The sequence below is a fragment of the Lepisma saccharinum genome, chromosome 14 (assembly GCF_977018435.1).
Source record: "Lepisma saccharinum chromosome 14, izLepSacc3.1, whole genome shotgun sequence".
Lineage (NCBI taxonomy): Eukaryota > Metazoa > Arthropoda > Insecta > Zygentoma > Lepismatidae > Lepisma > Lepisma saccharinum.
Genome location: NC_139242.1, coordinates 70,885,767 through 70,903,919, shown reverse-complemented (window position 1 = coordinate 70,903,919; position 18,153 = coordinate 70,885,767). Strand labels below are relative to the sequence as shown.

Genomic DNA, 18,153 nt, shown 5'->3' with positions numbered 1-18,153 from the left:
AATCCAATGCAAAACCTCAGAAAGTTTCCTTGTTTATGAATTATGTGGGATCAGATCAGTTTATCTGCGAAATTGCAGACAATTTTTTCTGAATCAAATTACAATTTTATGAAATTGTTCTTGAGACACAAGAAGAAAAACTAATCTACAAAATGGATGAAATTTTTGTTGTTAAGCAGAAATTGAATGTCTATTTCTATATCTTAAATGATGAAATGGAGCGTTGGCACAAATGCATTAAAAAGTGTTCTGTGTAATTTTTTTTTTTTTTTTCATTTTTGTTCCTTTTATTAATATGTGAAAGCTCAACAGAATTACGTGCTTAATTTTCAATTAGAATTACATAATAGATTTATTGTGCAGTAACTCATAATTATTTCAATCTCCAGTACTTTATTTGTCACTGTTTCTTTAATTTTGTCAAGTGAATGGAGTCAATCTGAGGTTTTACATTTTGTTACCAACAATTGTTAATACATATAAATATATCTTGCATGGTGACTGAAAAAAGTGCTTGGTTTGTGTTTTACAGTCTCCTTTCCCAACATGAAATTTACTATTTTTTTCTCTAGTAGATGTAAACACCAGTAGTTATGACCACCTCTGTGACTGATTTTGATCTATGCATGATACAGTCTGTAATCACTTTTAAGAAAAGTTTCTCTTTAAATAAAAGTAATGTAAAATTAAAATATAATTGCATAATATGTTACTAAAAATAAATTATAATTATGAACTCTATAAAATAATTTTTGGCACTCTTCTTACCTCATCCATCCTCATTCGCACACATACTCATATGCATAAATCAGTTCTCATGATACTTGTAATAATGATAGTAATTAGTTATGAATCATATATTCATATGATCCTCTTTGTGGGATTTCTGTACAACGTATGTGAAAAGTATGTACAATCATGATACTTATTAATCTGATTGATTATATATATTCCAAATAGTGAAAAATTCGTGAAGAAAATTTCAGTGTCATTGCCATGTACTCTTGCGATGAACTAATTAAACACTATTAATTACGTTTAATATAATACATACATCTTTGAGTTCAGAGGCTCTTTCTTATTACTATTTTATTCATTATATGATAATTAATCAAAACGATGAGATAAAGTCATGAAATAACATTTTTTTATCCTTTATGTATAGTAGGATAAAAATTTGAATATTTATATGTAAAATTCACCCACCCACGAACTTTTTTTTAAATGTTACTTTGCATGAATTGTGATGAAAACTAATCACTTCTTATTAACATAGCACATTTCCTATTTCTGAAATGTTTCTTGTAAAGAAAACTCAAACTAAGTACTGTGGAATGGTTCCTAAAAATGGTTTTTTTCTTTACACTTTATCAAACTGACACCCTAGTATGATGCAAACTAATTATGAATAACTTTTTTTTTAAAAAAAATATGTATGATTTATGTATTTGAAACTGAAATTGCACAAAATGCTATTTTTTATAAATGTAATACTGTGATATGTTGGAATTATTAACTCAGAAAGAGCTCAATTCACATCTTAAAATATGACTGCAAGAATCAGCAATTATTGTGCAATTTTGATACAAAATTTAAAATTAGACAAATATCATAAGTATATACAGCACTTTTCGTATATTTATAAAAATACATTTCGTTTGAGAAAAGGGCTTTAGAATTTCATCATTTCAATCTTGAGCAAATGTGAAATTCAGTGCTTAAAAATAGAATCATTTCAAAGAAAACTTTGCAAGGTCTTGTTTTGATTAATTCATTACAATGCCATTTAATAATATTTCTATGACCTTTTTTTTTTTTTTGTAATGCTTTGCATCTCATTAGTGCACTAACCTCTTCACACATTAGTTATGATTGGAGAACATGCTTTAGATCATTTACAGCAGTAGTAGACAATCAGAATGAATGCTAGGAAAGAAAAGAACTTAGAATAGATGAATCCTTCGCCTGCCTTTCTGTGGTACATTGTAGAAAGATATATTAACCAGCAAGTACATATATTGTGGCCAATAATACCATATTGCTTGTGGGATTTTCTTAATTTCCATGGATTCAAACACACCTTTACGATGATGTGTTTGATGATGATGATAGAAAGAATAAAAAATAAAAAAAAATTAAACAAGACAAAGCCAATCAGAGCAAGTGAATGTTCTTCACAAATATTTTTAGCACTTTACATCTTTATGGAGCTACAGTGATCACTTCAGCAAGGCATCCAACTGCCACATGAAAAACCGTGGTTCGATTCCTAGGGCAGGCAATGCCAGATGGAAAATATTTGTGACAATGTCCCTGCATTGAGCAGTTCTGGGACTTGCCCAGTCTCGAATTGATGGATATCTGGGGCATGAAAGTGACTGGAGCATGGTGCTGACCACATAACCTCCAACTGTAGCCAAGATTGAGCCCTACTTCCACACTCTCTATATGCCTTCATAGTGCAATGCAATGCACAGGAGATAGCTTTACATTTTAAATCTTTACATATATGTCTATATCTGTGATAAAACTTTCATATTGATACATCAATTGTATTTTGCCTTTGTTCCCAGATGTACACTATTGGCCAAAGTCCCAACCGCAGTGGTGTACGCAAAGGGGGGGGGGGGGTTATGGAATTTAAACCCCCCTTGAACTTTTTAAATATTATGAAAAATGCTGTGGAAAAAGTTAAAAATGGCCAATTTATCACAGTCAAAGATCTGCGACAATACTAGTACTACTACTATTGCTGCTGCTACTACTAATAATAATAATAGTAGTGGTAATTTGAATTATAATTCCCATGCACCATTACATGGAGGAAAGCACAGCATCCCAAACACACGCGTCTTTCAGAGTGAATGCCTTGAAAGTAAACACGAATTATTGAAAATAAAATATGAGGGCAACTATGATTTAAAAGAGGAAAAAAGTTGTTTCGTATCTCAGCTCCAACAATGTTCACTGAACATGTATTTTTTTGTGTGAATAATGAGAATTAACTAACAAAAGTTCTAGGTTTGTTGTAAGCGGCTAATGTATAGACAAAGGCTAGGCAGACCAGTCCACCGTCCCATTGTTTATCGCGGCACATTTGAATTTCTGAATGTGTCTCTTTAGAATGTCTCACGTCATTGACTACACAATTATTTCAACAACAATAACCTTAACTATTGTAGGATGTTTTGTTGGTAAGAACAGAAACACAATCCAGATGTGAATTATCGGCCACCTCAGCTCTTTGGATGAGTTCCATACTTTGATTATTTCAATTTATTTTAATATATTTTCTTGTTTTTATGGATTTTCTTCACACTTAAAATGTATCACCTCATTGACTAGACAATTATTTCGTAACAAAGAAACAAAAAAAAAATGCTCCCTGAATTTGTTAAAAATCGAATGACTAGAAAGTAATTTTGTTCAATTGCTTTCATAAATACTATATTTATGTATATCTCTACTACTTAATAGTAGTAGTGGTATTAGTAGTATTATTGGTAGTAATTCAGCTAATTAATTAATTAATTATAAGTATTATTAATTAATTATGAGCATTATTAATTAATTAAAGTATAATAAAACAATGGTAATGTGCATTTGGAGAAAGGTTTAGAAATAACCCCCTCCCCCAACCCTGGATAAAATCCTGCGTACACTACTACCTGATTGGATGCTATTTATAGTGCAAGAACATATTATTCTCAATCAAAATTGACATAAAAAGTTGTTATTGGTTGAGTGGTTGAGAGGAATGCTTATCCTCCTCACATACATTGTGTGGTAATAATTACTGATAGAAGTCACTCAATCCCAATACTGTGGTTAGGAGTCCGGTTTTTCATCTGTATATTGCAATTATCTGGATGTTTTTCATCTGGATGTTGCCGTGGTAGCTCAGTGCTTAGGGCACCAACTACCATCCGAGAGACCTGGGTTCGATACCTGGGAGGGGGAGAACTGGGATTTTTTCCATTTGTTCAAGCAGCTCTGGCACCCACCCAGCATCATATAAAGAGGGGTACCTGGGGAAACTTTGGGGGGTAAAGGCATCCAGGGGCATGGTGCTGATTACATCACCCCTACCTTTGGCCATGATCAAGAAAGTGTGGGGCCTAACTCCACACCCCCTATATGCCTTCATGGCGTGAAAGCATAGGGGAACACTAAACATTTACTTGTTGCAGTTAACAAGCCATGTTGTTGTGGCATGCATTAGTCGTGTGTTTTGTTTTCCTGATTCGTTTGGTTCAATAAAGTTTCTGCACTGATTACCACATTTTCTTTCATAATAATAATAATATATCAATATATGGCAGGTTAGTGTCCTTGCTTTTCACTCAAGTACTCCCAGGTTTGAACCAAAACTCTATAGTTTTGTTCAAGATATTTGCGGTAAACGCGGTTTAAAATTACTTACGTGAAAATTAGAAAATTTTGCACTTCCGCATTACACAATTTAATGGTTAAATCCTATTAATTTCGAAGATGCACTGTCTTCATTCACAAAAGGGTACGGCGTTTGAAGCGAAGATGGTACCGCGTCACTGCATTGTTTGTTTTGGAGTTGATATATCATTGTAAGGACAATTGGGAAGCTACTTGAAAGAAATAGTAATGAATTCCTGTCTGGAAAGCCAGATAACATTGGACATTCATGGACAATACATCACCCAATGAAGAGCCCTTTGAAAACCTTTGCCCTCAAACACCTGTTGCCCCAAGGAGTTTATTATTATTTTTTTAATTTAATAAGTTATATGTGTTGGAAAAACTTTACAGCACTTGCTGAATTTGTTAAATAAATTGATCACATGGGAGACCCAAATGGGTGTGGATCTTTTTCCTCCTGGTAACCCATTTAAAGTACCTTCAGGGAACACCCAAACTCATATCAGATGAGTGTCATAAGTGACTGGGGTGAACCCATGAGTAAAAGTAGACCCTGCTTACATTTACGAAAGGTCCTCTTTATGTGGCATTATGGTGTATTAAATCAGACCATAATCTAATGTAACATTTACATACATAATAAATTATACATAACACACTCTTTTCTTTAATAAAAATATTGCATAAAATTGTATCATGTACATTTCATTATCATCATGCATAAACATCAAAATGTAATCAAACTTAACCCAACCTTGTAACTTTATCCAAGTTTTACTGCAAAAACATATGCAATAAGAGTTAAAATATAATATTCTTTTGTAAAATTTACACACAATAGTGCTATTAAAGAACAAGTCGCTGATCACATTACGAGTATTTTGCTTTAAAATGTGAAATTTCCTTAAGCATTAAAATTTGAATTTTACTTTAGTTTAAATTAATTTTCTGTGTTTACATGGCAGTTCAGTTTCTTATGTTTATAGTAAAAAAATCTAAAATTAGACAGAACAAGTGTTCCTTTCAAGTACAATATTTTAAACAAAAGACTGATATGTTTGTTTTTCTTAGGCATTTTGTACAGGAATGTGTTGCAATGACAAATGCATCACAGTATATTTCCCCTTCACTTATTTAGTAGTTTTTGCTGAGACTGCATGCATTCTTATCATCAATCTGGTCTGTTGGGTTTGTTGCTGTGGATGACTTGTGCTCAGCTGCTTGTATGCATTGATAAACTTTAGAATTAAACAACTTTTTTAAAGTTTCCTTATTTTTAAATGTGTAGTTATTAAATTTATGTAATGACTTTTCTGAACAACTATAGGAATTTCAGTTTTAGTGGTTCCAGTTAAGCAGTGCAATTTGAGATCAAATATGAATTCTCTGATGCAAGGCAAGATGTAAGGTCAATTTAAGATATACCAATTGGATATGTAGAGGATGAATTCTGGATTAATTAATGAACACATAGATCTTCACTTTTCAAAATTGTTATGATTTTAAATTGATCATTTGCAGTTTGATATCATCCTAATACAAGGTGGTGCTGGTAAGTCTTTAACTTTATCTACAACAAATGAGGGTACCAGTTTCGTTGATCGGAGACACATTAAAATCTGATATTTTGTGTTTCGCATGGTTCGTACTTACCAATTATGTATTGCAGAACATAGTTCAAGGTGCCATTATGCTTTTTACATGAAAAAAACACAATTTTTCACATAGAGAGTAATTTCTTTGACTCCTTTTTTCGCTTCCATAACACAGAATATGGCGGGCAAATCTTGACTACCATAGTGGGCATGCAGTGTTTCCAACATCCTTCACCGAAAAATACCTACTATCGTGTTAGTCACTTGTGCAAATTGTACATTACGGATAGCCCTATGAACCATACACGGATAGCCCCACAAACCATTCACGGATAGCCCCACGAACCATTTCCGATAAGATAGGTTAGGTTTGGTTACGTTAGGCAAGCATAGTAAAAGAAGGGGTTTGAAACACTGACATGGGTAGCTGACGGATAGCCCCACGAACCATACATGGATAGCCCCACAAACCATTCACGGATAGCCCCACGAACCATTTCCGATAAGGTTAGGTTAGGTTTTGTGACGTTAGGCAAGCATAGTAAAATAAAAAAATAAAAAAAAGGGGTTTGAAACACTGACAGAGGCTTACGTCATCAAACATACGCAGCATCCGGTTGTCGTAGGGCAAGCAAATGAAGGCAATGGCAATTGTGCGTCGGTGAGATATTTCTCTTGAAAAATACATGATTTCCCGGTCAAATATTACGTCGTTCGGAAAGTAAGTTCCATCATGCAATAAAATGACAAATATAAATAGTAATATCATGATCTTTATAGGGGTGAGAATATATACATGGTACAACATTCACACATAATCGCCATAAGAATTCAAGCACGCATCACAGCGAGATACCAAGTTCGTTATACCCCTATCATAGAACGTTTCCGCCTGAATGGAGAACCATTGGGAAACTGCAAGTTTCAGTTCTTCGTCAGTAAGCAAGGAATGCCTTAAGGTGGAGGAACAAATGAAAATCAAATGGGGCAAGATCAGGACTGTAAGGGGATGTGGTAGTTTTTCCCAAGGAAGGTCGTCAGGAGTTCCTGAGTTGCATTTGCCACATGCGGACGATCATTGTCGTGGAGGAGAATGACACCCCGACTGAGCATGCCACGTCGTTTGTTTGGTATTGCACGACGCAGGTTTTGAAGTGTCACACAATAGGTTTCGGCATTGATGTGCTGTCCACGCTCCATAAATTCCACAAGCAATACACCATGCCTATCCCAAAACACAGTGCACATGATTTTTTTGTTTGTAAACTTTGGTTTTGGTTGCGTTTTCCGCGCTGACGCGGAGTGCCTCAACTACATGGTGCTTCGTTTCTGTTCTGGGGTTTCATGCAAAACCCATGTCTCGTCTCCAGTCACAATCTGATCCAACAACTCTTCCCCATCCTCACTATACTGTTTCAAAAACTCTAATGCACTTCCCATTCTTTCCTTTTTGGCATTTTCGGAGAGCTGGTGAGGGACCCAACGGTTACACAATTTGCGAAATTTCAAATTTACTGTTACAATTTCATACAGCACAGTTCTGGAGATTTGTGGAAACTCTAATGACAGCTCAGACAAAGTGCTAATCTGCACTAATCCTAATCTGCTCTTCCACTAAACGAACCAAATTGGGATTCACAACAGACGGTCGACCACTTCGTTTTTCATCATGAACACTAACCCGTCCACCTCGAAACCGTCTCACCCATCTTCTTACTATTGAAGCACTCATTATTCCTTCTCCATACACCTCACAAATCTGACGGTGGATATCCGTAGCTGGAACATTACGTGCATCCAGAAAACGGATCACGGACCGCACCTCACACGTGGCGGGAGTTTGGATTGTCCGAAACATAACAACAACGCACTACGCAGTACTGTCCTGACCAACTTGCCTCAGACTGACGTCTGGACTTCATCAAGGTTGTGGCTACACAAGGCGCATGCGCATTCACACTGCCCCGCTTGCAGCGCCACGGTATTCATCAGTGGAACTTACTTTCCGAACGACGTAATATATTCCACGATGAAAGAAAATACCTCGACGAACGTTGTAAACCTTGGAGAAACTAATTTCCGTAAGTGGTTTCTTGTGTAAAATTGAAGAAATGTGTCTCCGATGTATGAAACTGTTACCGAAATGAGATTTGGCAAATATTGTTGAGGTTTTTCTTCAACATATTCTTTGTGGAGACCAAGCCACTTGTGTGACCTTTCTTGCAACTTTCGATCACTTTTTCATGGAAGATGTTCATGGTCTCAGCTATCAGCTTAGCAGAAATTCTCATATTTTCCAAGATCATTTCATGCACAGCATCCACAGTTTCTTGCAAAATCACGAATGGAGGCCATCCCAGACATGACTCATCGTCCGTGCTGAAATGCTCAGTCCAAAATCTGGCAAACCAGTTTTTCTTTTTGGTGTAATACAGGCTATGGTCCCCCAGTGTTTGTGCCATATCCTCGTGAACTTGCTTTGTAGACTTTCCTTGCAAGAAGAGATGTTTCATTACTGTTCTGCTGTGTTCCTCACTGAAGCCTTCCTGAATTACTACCATGTTCAGTTCGCACCGGCAAAACACAAAGATGTAATTAAATTGGAAGGCTAATATTTTGTTGCAAGAAACTACAAGGATGAAGGTTCATAACAACCTGCAATTTGTCAATATCAAATCCTAAGAAAGCCCAAAAGCTAAGGGCTTACCAGCAACCCCTCGTACTCAAAATGCCTAACACATAGTAATGTTTTTTGTCGACATCTCAAATTCACTGCCCTCATTGGAAGTATATCAGGCTGTTGATGGTTAAAGTATGAAAATTCTGGTGAGTAAGCTGACATGATAACCTACGAGAGAGAGTGTGAGCTACTACTTCATTAGCTCCTAGCACTTCTAGGCATTTCTGAAGCTGCTTTATTATCTGAGCTAATGATTATAATATAAATATATTAATAACTTATGTTTTGCGAGTATGTATTTAGGTAACTGCTGCTACGTTTCGGGACACAAAGCACACACGGGCCGTGGCTGTTCACATTTTTAAAGTTTTAACATTCCAAGGAGCAGTTTCTAATTGGGAAACAACATGGTAGTATGACTTGCACCTGTAATGGGTTTTAGATTTTTATTGTTTTTTAACCACACATCTTTTACCAATACTATATCCTGTACCTATGGAGAGGTCAATGTGGTTATGATTTACATATAACCTAAACGTGAGCAGCCTGAGGAAGGGAGCAGTTGCGTCCCGAAACGTCGCAGGAGTTACCTAGATACATACTCGCAAAACGTAACTTATTAATATATTTATATTAAATTTGTGAGTAATTCGCACAACTTTCATCATTAATTAATGATTATAAATTTTATCACACTTGAAGAATAAAAAAAAAATGTCTTGTTATATTCTCTTGTAAATTAGATACAATATTATGCCACATTATTAAGTACCAGAGATATGTATGATCAGATGGTAACTGCTACAGATAGTTTGATCATTTTTTAATATTATACATTTTTTATCATTTTCTGAAGTCTGTTCTAAAAATTCACCAGAATACTTAACCTGAAATTCCTTAGTTTTGGAAAATAAATTCTTTACTGTTGAACTTAATAACTATAAAGAATACATTAATATGAATTGACTTATATAATCAAAGTTATAATCAACAAAAGAAAAAAGAAAGCTAGAAAATCAATTTTGCTTTTCTAATATTTCTAATCAAGGTAACTTCTGTTAAGTGCTACAAGAACTAACATAAAAACATACTATTTCCAGATGACTTAAGTTCCATGCCAGGTGGTTAATTTTTCACTGCCCTATTCTTAATTCAAAAGTTTCCATTGTAGTGTGCTTGATAATCTTTAAAAATTAATATGAAATTTTGCATTTGTTTTTGCAGAGACCCGCCATTAAAGGGGCATTCTTCTTCGACAACATTCAGTGAAACGACGTCAGAGAAAAGAGACGATGATGTGTGCCCATGGGAATCATTTGAAATCCCGACACGAGTAAAGAAATCTGAAGAGTCACAGAAGAAAGTTAGCGGGCAGAGCAATACCAGCCATGGTACAACTGGTTCGGATGTGTGTCCGTGGGAAGCAGCGGAGAGTCCATCGTCTTCCAAGAAGCATGATAACCAGAAATTATCCGAAGCGGAAGCGACGTCTGAAACGAGCGAGATCTCGGAGCAGTTGAAGAAGTCCAGCCTGCAAAGCAATGACTCTCTTCTCTCAAAGAAGATCAGCATTGACAGTGCTGCTTCAGGTGCTTCAATAGATGTGAACGTTTGTCCTTGGGAAAACAACGACACGGCAACCCCCGCGCGGAAGTATTCCACGGTCGTGATGGAGTCACATCAAACTGTTGTCGACGCCAATGTCCACCCGCCGGAATCCGAGAGTGCACCAGAAGAAACGGTTATAAGTGAATGCACCGAGGAGTCAAAAAAGGTACCTGAACAGGTTACCTCTTCCAATACAAACACTGGAGTCTGTGTACCGTTAGAAACTAGTGCGATACCTGAAGAAGTTGTGTGTGAAGAAACTCAAGTATCCATGGAAACGAGCAAGATAACAAAGGGGACTAGTTCAAAGGAAGAGCATGTTGGTGAAAGTAAGAAACTGAGCATAGCGGAAAAAAGTGATACGGAAAAAGTGACTGCGAAAGACGATAAGAAAAGTGACTCGCCAAAAGTGCATAAAACTAGCTGTAGTTCAAAACACCGCAAGAGGTCCTCGCTGAAACCGATGAGCAGTGTAGGATCTGTCGACAGCAATCCCGGTCCAAGTAAAGAATGTGGGAAGTCTGTCAAAGCAGAATCCTCAACTACAAAAGTAGACACATCAGTGAAATCAGGTTATCAAACAGAGGCAACGATTCCTGCAGAAGGGCCTTCTGAACCAAGGCCTACCATTTCACCGAAGAAGACAACTGCAGTTGTTCCGAACTGGGAGGAAACTCCAACAGCCAATATCAACGAGATTTGTCCATGGGAAGATGAGTAAGTAGGTTGCTCCTTTTTACCATTAGATGTCGTAAATTGTTCAATTTTTAATTCAAAATTTTTGACTTAAAAGTGCATGTCATTTTGATAAGTTTGGTTACATATTTGAAACTAAAGCAGTTCCCAGGCAATTGTCAAATCAAAACAGCAATTTTGTTTAATATTGTCACCTTAAAGTGTGATTCTTAGGAACAAGCCTTAGCTTTAAGTGATGGGATAGCAAAAAGTATAGAATTCTGTGCACTCAACAATTTATCTGGCACAATGACTACTGACCTTTATTTCCTTGATCATGCTTGCAATAATTTACCCTAACAAAGTGTGAAAATATTTTTGATTAGTATAATTTACAGTACTTTATCACTGATTTCTGTGTCTCTGTACCTCGAAGAGTGTAACCTAAGATGGAAAGTGGTGATTCCATTGGTTGACTTGGGAGGATCCTGGTTCAGTCCATAAATGCCCATCAATTTTGTAATAATTATTTCGGCACTAGGGAGATGCATATATTTTGTTTTTCAATTAAGAATGCAATGTGAGATTATTTCAGTGTTAGGCTCATTTTATTTGATTTCAAACGGTGGGAAAGTGGGCATAGCTAGATTTTTTTGTTTTTTGAGGGGAAGGGGAGTCCAACGTTTGATTGAAAAACAGTGTTGTATTGGATTTAACGTATTCATAACATACTACTTTCATTAGAATGTTCTCAAACATGTTAAACTCCTTTACAATTTTTAGTCTGTTTTGCATAGAATATGCACAAAATGTGGTGAAATTCATGAGAAGTGGCAAATTTTCATTCTATCGGGACTTAGTATGCATGGAAAAAATCTGTTTTATGTACTTATGAGCACTACCTGTCATGCGATTAACATTTGTCAGTATTATTGCAATTGTGAAACTTCAGGTCTCTACATATATAGCATACAATAAAAAATTTCATTTCATTAACTAGTATTACTTGAACAAGAGACAGTCGACAAATGTTACTGTCACTTTTCTTTATTCAGCAGCTTCAAAACTACATAAAAGAAACATCTGCATTTGTTTCAGTAAATATTTCATTGTAGAGTAGTGTAATTTTGCAAGATTTCAGATGAATCCAGGCCCAGTAAGCCTATGGGAGAGAAGCAAAGAATAAGAGAGAGGCAGAGAGAGAGAGGAGGAGGAGGAGGAGAAGAAGATGGGTAGAGAAAGAATGAAGGAAGGAGGGAGAATGGACCATTTACGATCTTCATGGAACATTTGCAATGTTTTATCAGATTATTCAAATTTGTTATCAATATCAGTAAATTATATAAAGGTGCAGTTACCACATGCTCATTCATTGTGCCATGAGAAGGTAACATAGGTGGGGTATTGGCCATTGTGGAGATGATGTGATCAACACCACACACACTGGCTGCCTTTATCCCACCACGGTCTCCAGATACCCATTTATTATATAGTCTGGATGAACTCGAGAGCCACTGTATGTGGGGGCTCTGTTCTGGGTTGAAAACCCTCTTCTAATGTTGCCTATGCCCTCATAATTTTTTTTAGCATTGTTAGTTACGTATACTGCAAATCTTCACAAACACTTTCTTCATCCTTCTTTTTGCAACACACAGCTTTAGCTTCTCTTCTTGCTTCTAGATAACCTGCTTTGTTGGATCTCGTTCCTATCTCTATCATTTTCTTCCTTGCTTCATTACTTTTGTTCACTGCTTCGTGACAGGCTTTGTCAAACCATTTCTCTTCCTAGGTTGTTCAATCTCCAAAACTTCCTCAGATGCTGTCTGTATACTATTCCTAATTATTTTCCAGTTTTGCTCTATTTCACTATTTTGGGTCTGATGAACTTGCAGTTGTGCATCTAATACCCGTCTGTATTCTAACTTGGTACTTCAATTTTTCAATCTCTCAATATTATACTTCCTGTTCCTAGCTCTGCCTGGTCTGTTTCCAGTAGTTAATTTGGACCGATATTTAATCCTGACAAGGAAGTGATCAGATTCGCAATCTGAACCTCTACAAGATGTGACATCAATAATATCCGAAGCATGTCGAGCATCAATGAAGACACGGGCAATTTGGTTTCTGGTCATCCCATCAGGAGATATCCGTGCCTCCTTATGCACATCTTTGTGTGGAAATCTCACACTGCTGATAATCATGTTTCTGCTTACTGCAAATTAAATTAATCTCAATCCATTGACATTCGGTACCTCGTGCAAGCTACATTCTGTACCTGGATATCTCTCACCACTTTAGCATTCATGTCCCATGATCACCTTTATGTCATAACTTGGAGTGTTTTGATAAACACGGTTCAGGTTATCTTGGAAGCAGTCTTTCTTAATCTCTTGTTTCTCTTCTGTAGGGGCATGGACACATAAAAGTTGTATTAAAATATTTACCTCTTGAGTCTCAAGCAGCTCATCAACTGGCGTAAAATGCAAGATTGAGCTGCATATGTATCAGGAAGCCTGTTCCAAAAATGTTCCCATCACCACTGCCACTATAACGTATTGTGAAGTCATGAGTATCAAATATGTCACTTCCTTTCCATGTACCCCCTGTATAGCAGCAATGCTTATTTTGTATTTCTTCAGTTCTTGTGTTAAATATTTTAGGGTACCAGGTTGATATAAGCTCCTCATGTTCCAAGTAGCAAAGTCCATATCGTAAACATTATTCCTTTGCCAGGTCTGTCTTATTAAATCCTTCGGGCATTCTTCTTTGGGTTTCTGAACAGTTTAATTTTTTCTAGGACAGGGTTGTCGGCCCTGTGCTCAACCCCCAACGTGGACTCCCCATTTTAGGGTGCCAGGAGTTCTCCCTTGTCCTTACTCTTACAGAGTTGGACTTAATGTTAACACTGACAGGTAGACTGCTTGTTATGGCATTTCTTGAGTGTTACTAGAAGTACATACTCAGCATCAGTACTTCTCTCAATGTGTCATTACCAGCCATTCACCCACCTCTCCCCATTTACCTGGGCTTAGGACCAGCATCTAATTGGGCTGGATTGCCCCCCAGATGGCTGGGTTTTTTCCTTAGCTTCTGTAATTTTAACCAAAAACAGCTTTCTGTGTCAAATTGTTCAAGACCTTTCACAAGTACTGTGACTTTTTGTCATATTTGAAACATGTTAGTCTTACACAACTTTATAAGTTATTTAAAATAATTTTAGGGTCAGTATTCAGGGTACATTTGTGAGACACTTTAAATCATCAACTTCTGATCCATGGTGTTAACGTTATTGTAATCTTGCATGACAGTTTTCTTATTATCCAGATCTATTTTAGCACCTATTCTTAAGTGGGAAAAGTAATTACTCTGACAGGTAATAGAATTTTTTCTAATGTGTGTTGAAACTTGAAGCATAAACTTTTCATAATAAATCTGTATGTTTTCAACATAGGATCCTATCTTGTTGTGTTACTGTCACCACTAAGGCATGTTCATTTTAAGTTTTATTAAGCACTCCACCCCCCACCCCCAATTTTTCTGTTTTGTCCGTTCCAGTTTATTTCTTCCTGTATTTAGTGATAGTGAATTAAAACTAGGTGTGACAAGAGACTACAGAATATTGAGGATAGGTGCAATCTGATGTTCATTGTGATTAGGTTCATTGGTTGTAAGTATTGATATTTGAAGTTTTGGGAGTTAGGTCTTGGTAAATTATTTTTTGGGTGTAAAATAATACATTCTTAGTTGAAGATTAATCATACTTTGTTTTACTAGTGGAAACAGAAAGGAATGAAGAAGATAACTTTTAATATGTAGATACTATTTCCTTGAAACGTACTTTACTTACTGCACAATGCATGCTGAATTTGACATTACTATATTCTTTAAGTCTTTCATTTTTTTGCTTGCAGATATTTTGGTATGTGTGACTCGAAATTTTTCATAAGAAGCACAACTAATGCATTTCAGTAATTATTTATTTTGTTACAGCCTCTGCTGTGTATCTCTGATGTATATTTCTGGCAGGGTGTCCTAAGTTTGTCAAAATTGGAATTTTGAATATTAAAGTATTGTTTTAGGATACCCTGCTTTGATATTTGTTAAAGTTTATCTCAATCTGTAGTTACAGTGATTGATTTTCTTGTTTCATAAAGTTTTTCTTGCATGTGTTTTTCAACAGTATTTCGAAATGCTTGTGAACTTTCATCCTTTTGTATAAACCTAAGTACTGGTGTCACAGCCTGATCTACAATTAAGGCCAGCCACATACCGGATCCAACACAACGCGACAAGTCATTTTTGTTGCAAACCGACTCTGGGAAGGTTTAACATGAGCCCTTATGGGCACACCAGTCGAAACATTTGATTTGAGTCACGTTGCGACGGTTTGCAACAAAACAGTGAATGTCTAGGGAATTTGGTATCGCAAGGAGCAGCTTGCGACAAAATGATTTGTGCATGCGTGAATCCATTCAATTCAGTCACAGACATCTCATTACAGACCGGAAGCTTCAAGCAAAATTTCCAAACTGGAGGACAGTATCATGGTGGCAATATTTATATTTAATTGCAAATTAAACTTGATTGTATTCTGACACAGGAGATCGCAGAGACAGAAAATCTGAATGACTAGATTAATGTTGATGGACAAAATGTTTGCGTTCAACCTGTGCAAGGTACGACATTTGAGAATTTGTGAACATAGAAGATTGCATGGCTTTCTAACCTCTAACTACCAATAATTCCTTTATTTAACGGGAGAATAATGTTTATTGTGATTTGTATGTCCGTAGGCCTATAATGGTGCCTACATTGTCGGAAATTGTTCAGTTCAGTGGTGTATTCCGAAATTTGACCTGGTTTACTGGAACAATTCTTATTTATTGTGTATATTTATTACATATAAATAAAACAATAACAGAAGTCCGACAACTTCGAATTTTCCGGCAATATATTTAAAAAGTTGGTTTACTGGAGGTAAATTAGATAACATGGGAGAATATGCCACTGGTGCAGTTCAAAGTGTAATGGTCATGTTAGTGACTTAAGCAATACATTTAAGGTAATACAAACTGACTCGATTCACAACATATAAAATGATATCATTAATTCTGCACATAGCCTACCTACATTGATGCATTGATTCAGCTGTAAACTGCTATGTACCATTAACCTTCTTCATAATTATAAAAGACAGACGTAGACCTATTGCATACATGGATGAAATCTGCTATCAACTAACTAGAAAAAAAATAGTCGTCATGTCACTTTGTGAATCGCCATGTCGCTTTGTGACTTGTCACGTCCTGTCGGATCCAGTTTGCAGCTGGCCTAAGTAGACAATGATCATATATGGCCCATTGAGAACTTGGATTGTTTTTGCCTAAAATTAAACAACAGCTTTCGTGTACTGGAAGTGAATAAGGTTGATTAACTGCTGGTGGAAAAAAATAATAATTAATGTACTACAAATTTATATTTATTGTACTTGCTTTCTGACTCGTTCAATACAGAAGGAAAAAGAATAACAACGTGGATATAAGCACAGAGTAGGAAATATGGTAGTTTACCTAACTTGTAAGAAAACATGAATAATGTGAAGCTATAGGTTGTCCAAGAATTGGACAGAATAAAGTGTTACGTAAATACTTGCTGATTGTGGAGAATGGAGGTTGCACAACAGACACACAGTTGTAAGGGAAGGAATATACCCTGTTGTAGTCATAACTACATGTATCATGTTTTCATAGGTGCGCAAGGGAGGTCATAACGACGCCCCCTTGGAAAAAAATAAAAATTGCTACTTATTTTGCTGTTATCAACTGTTTTATCTTTTTCCTTTCCTTGTTTCTTCTTTGTAACGATGACCTTCACCAGAAATTTTTGCATGGGATTCAGTCCATAGTTATAACAATTGAATAGTTGAAGTAATAATAAAAAAATAAAAAAATGAAATAATAATAAATAAATAATTGCTTTATTATTGTTGAAGAAATTCTCTTGAGATATCATCCAGGTCAGTTTGAGAACTAACACCACTCTCTCACTCTCTAAAGCTCGGAAGCATATCTGGAATTAAACTGGCTAATATCACCACACTCGTCAACAGAAAATCTTCAAGAATTACATTTATTGTTATTATTATTATATCCTTCAAAAGAGACTTCTGCATGATACCCCTGATGAGTGAATATCAAAATTGAACACAATTCTTTTTCACATTCCTTGCCATACTTTATTATTCTGAAAGCTACAGTTATTCTATTTTGTTATTAACTTTGACTCCTCCCATTCAAGAAGAAACCTTTGAAAGTTAGGGGAAATTTTTAGTCTTGAAGTTTATATTATGTGACCTCTGAGATAACAATCTTGCACCCAGCTTGAAAACTTGTAGAACCATTTATTCTTTGAATTAAATAGTGAATTATGAAAATATGAATTCTGACCTTGCAAAATACATTGTTTGTTAAATACACAAAGTTTTTCGACCTAACTCTTTTTTTCTTCCTGTCATAAGGGGCCTCCTCAATGGCACAGTGGTAGCGTCGTCACCTTGTAATCAAGGGGTCCCGGGTTTGATACCCAGTGGAGGTACATAGTGGTTCGGATCCCACTTTAAACTGTAGGTCCAGTCCCGATTAGCCTCACTGTGCATAAAGTGGACTTAAAAGTATCAAAGCAATCAATCCAGTCATAATTCTGTTGGAATACATGTACTAGTCAACTGTACTTCATCAGAATAATAAGCTCATTGCCTTTTTTCTAATTTGAAATTTTTCAATTTTAACCACCCCTCTCCTTTCCCCCACTGTGACATTCTATCTTCTTTTAACAGTTTTAGTATCGCTTGTCCTTGTTCTTAGTTTCTCTTCTCTTGATAGTTTATTTTTTATGTTTTCACTCCTATTTTCCATCCCATTTCCTCTATTCTTTCTCTCTCTTTTTTTCTGTGATACACCTGGATGCTTTCTACACCAATTTCAGATGAACTTGATGGGTGGCAAAACTGAGGGGGGACAAGGACAGTTTACTTTTTCTTGGTAGACAAGGCCTAGCATCAACAGGGCACAGTATGGAGGGCAAAAAGTGAAGGGGGAGCAACTTCCCCCATGCCCCTTAATTGCCGCCACTAGCTCCGAAATGTATTTCTGAAAAAAGTTATGAAATGATAATGATAGAATTTTCTTTGTTTTGAAATCA

General features: G+C 36.1%; 1 protein-coding gene across 5 annotated transcripts in view; it reads left to right on the top strand.

Annotated features, from left to right (window-relative positions):
• Positions 1-18,153, top strand: part of LOC145999010 (regulator of G-protein signaling 9) — a 304,822-nt gene that overhangs the window by 264,098 nt on the left and 22,571 nt on the right. For 3 of the 5 annotated variants that reach the window (XM_083135882.1, XM_083135883.1, XM_083135884.1), the window contains exon 14: positions 9,895-10,995. In XM_083135882.1, the coding sequence (XP_082992008.1) occupies positions 9,895-10,995 (1,101 nt within the window). Of the gene's footprint in view, positions 1-9,894; positions 11,000-18,153 lie in introns of all 5 variants that reach the window. The other 2 variants (XM_083135888.1, XM_083135887.1) reach the window with 1 other exon arrangement.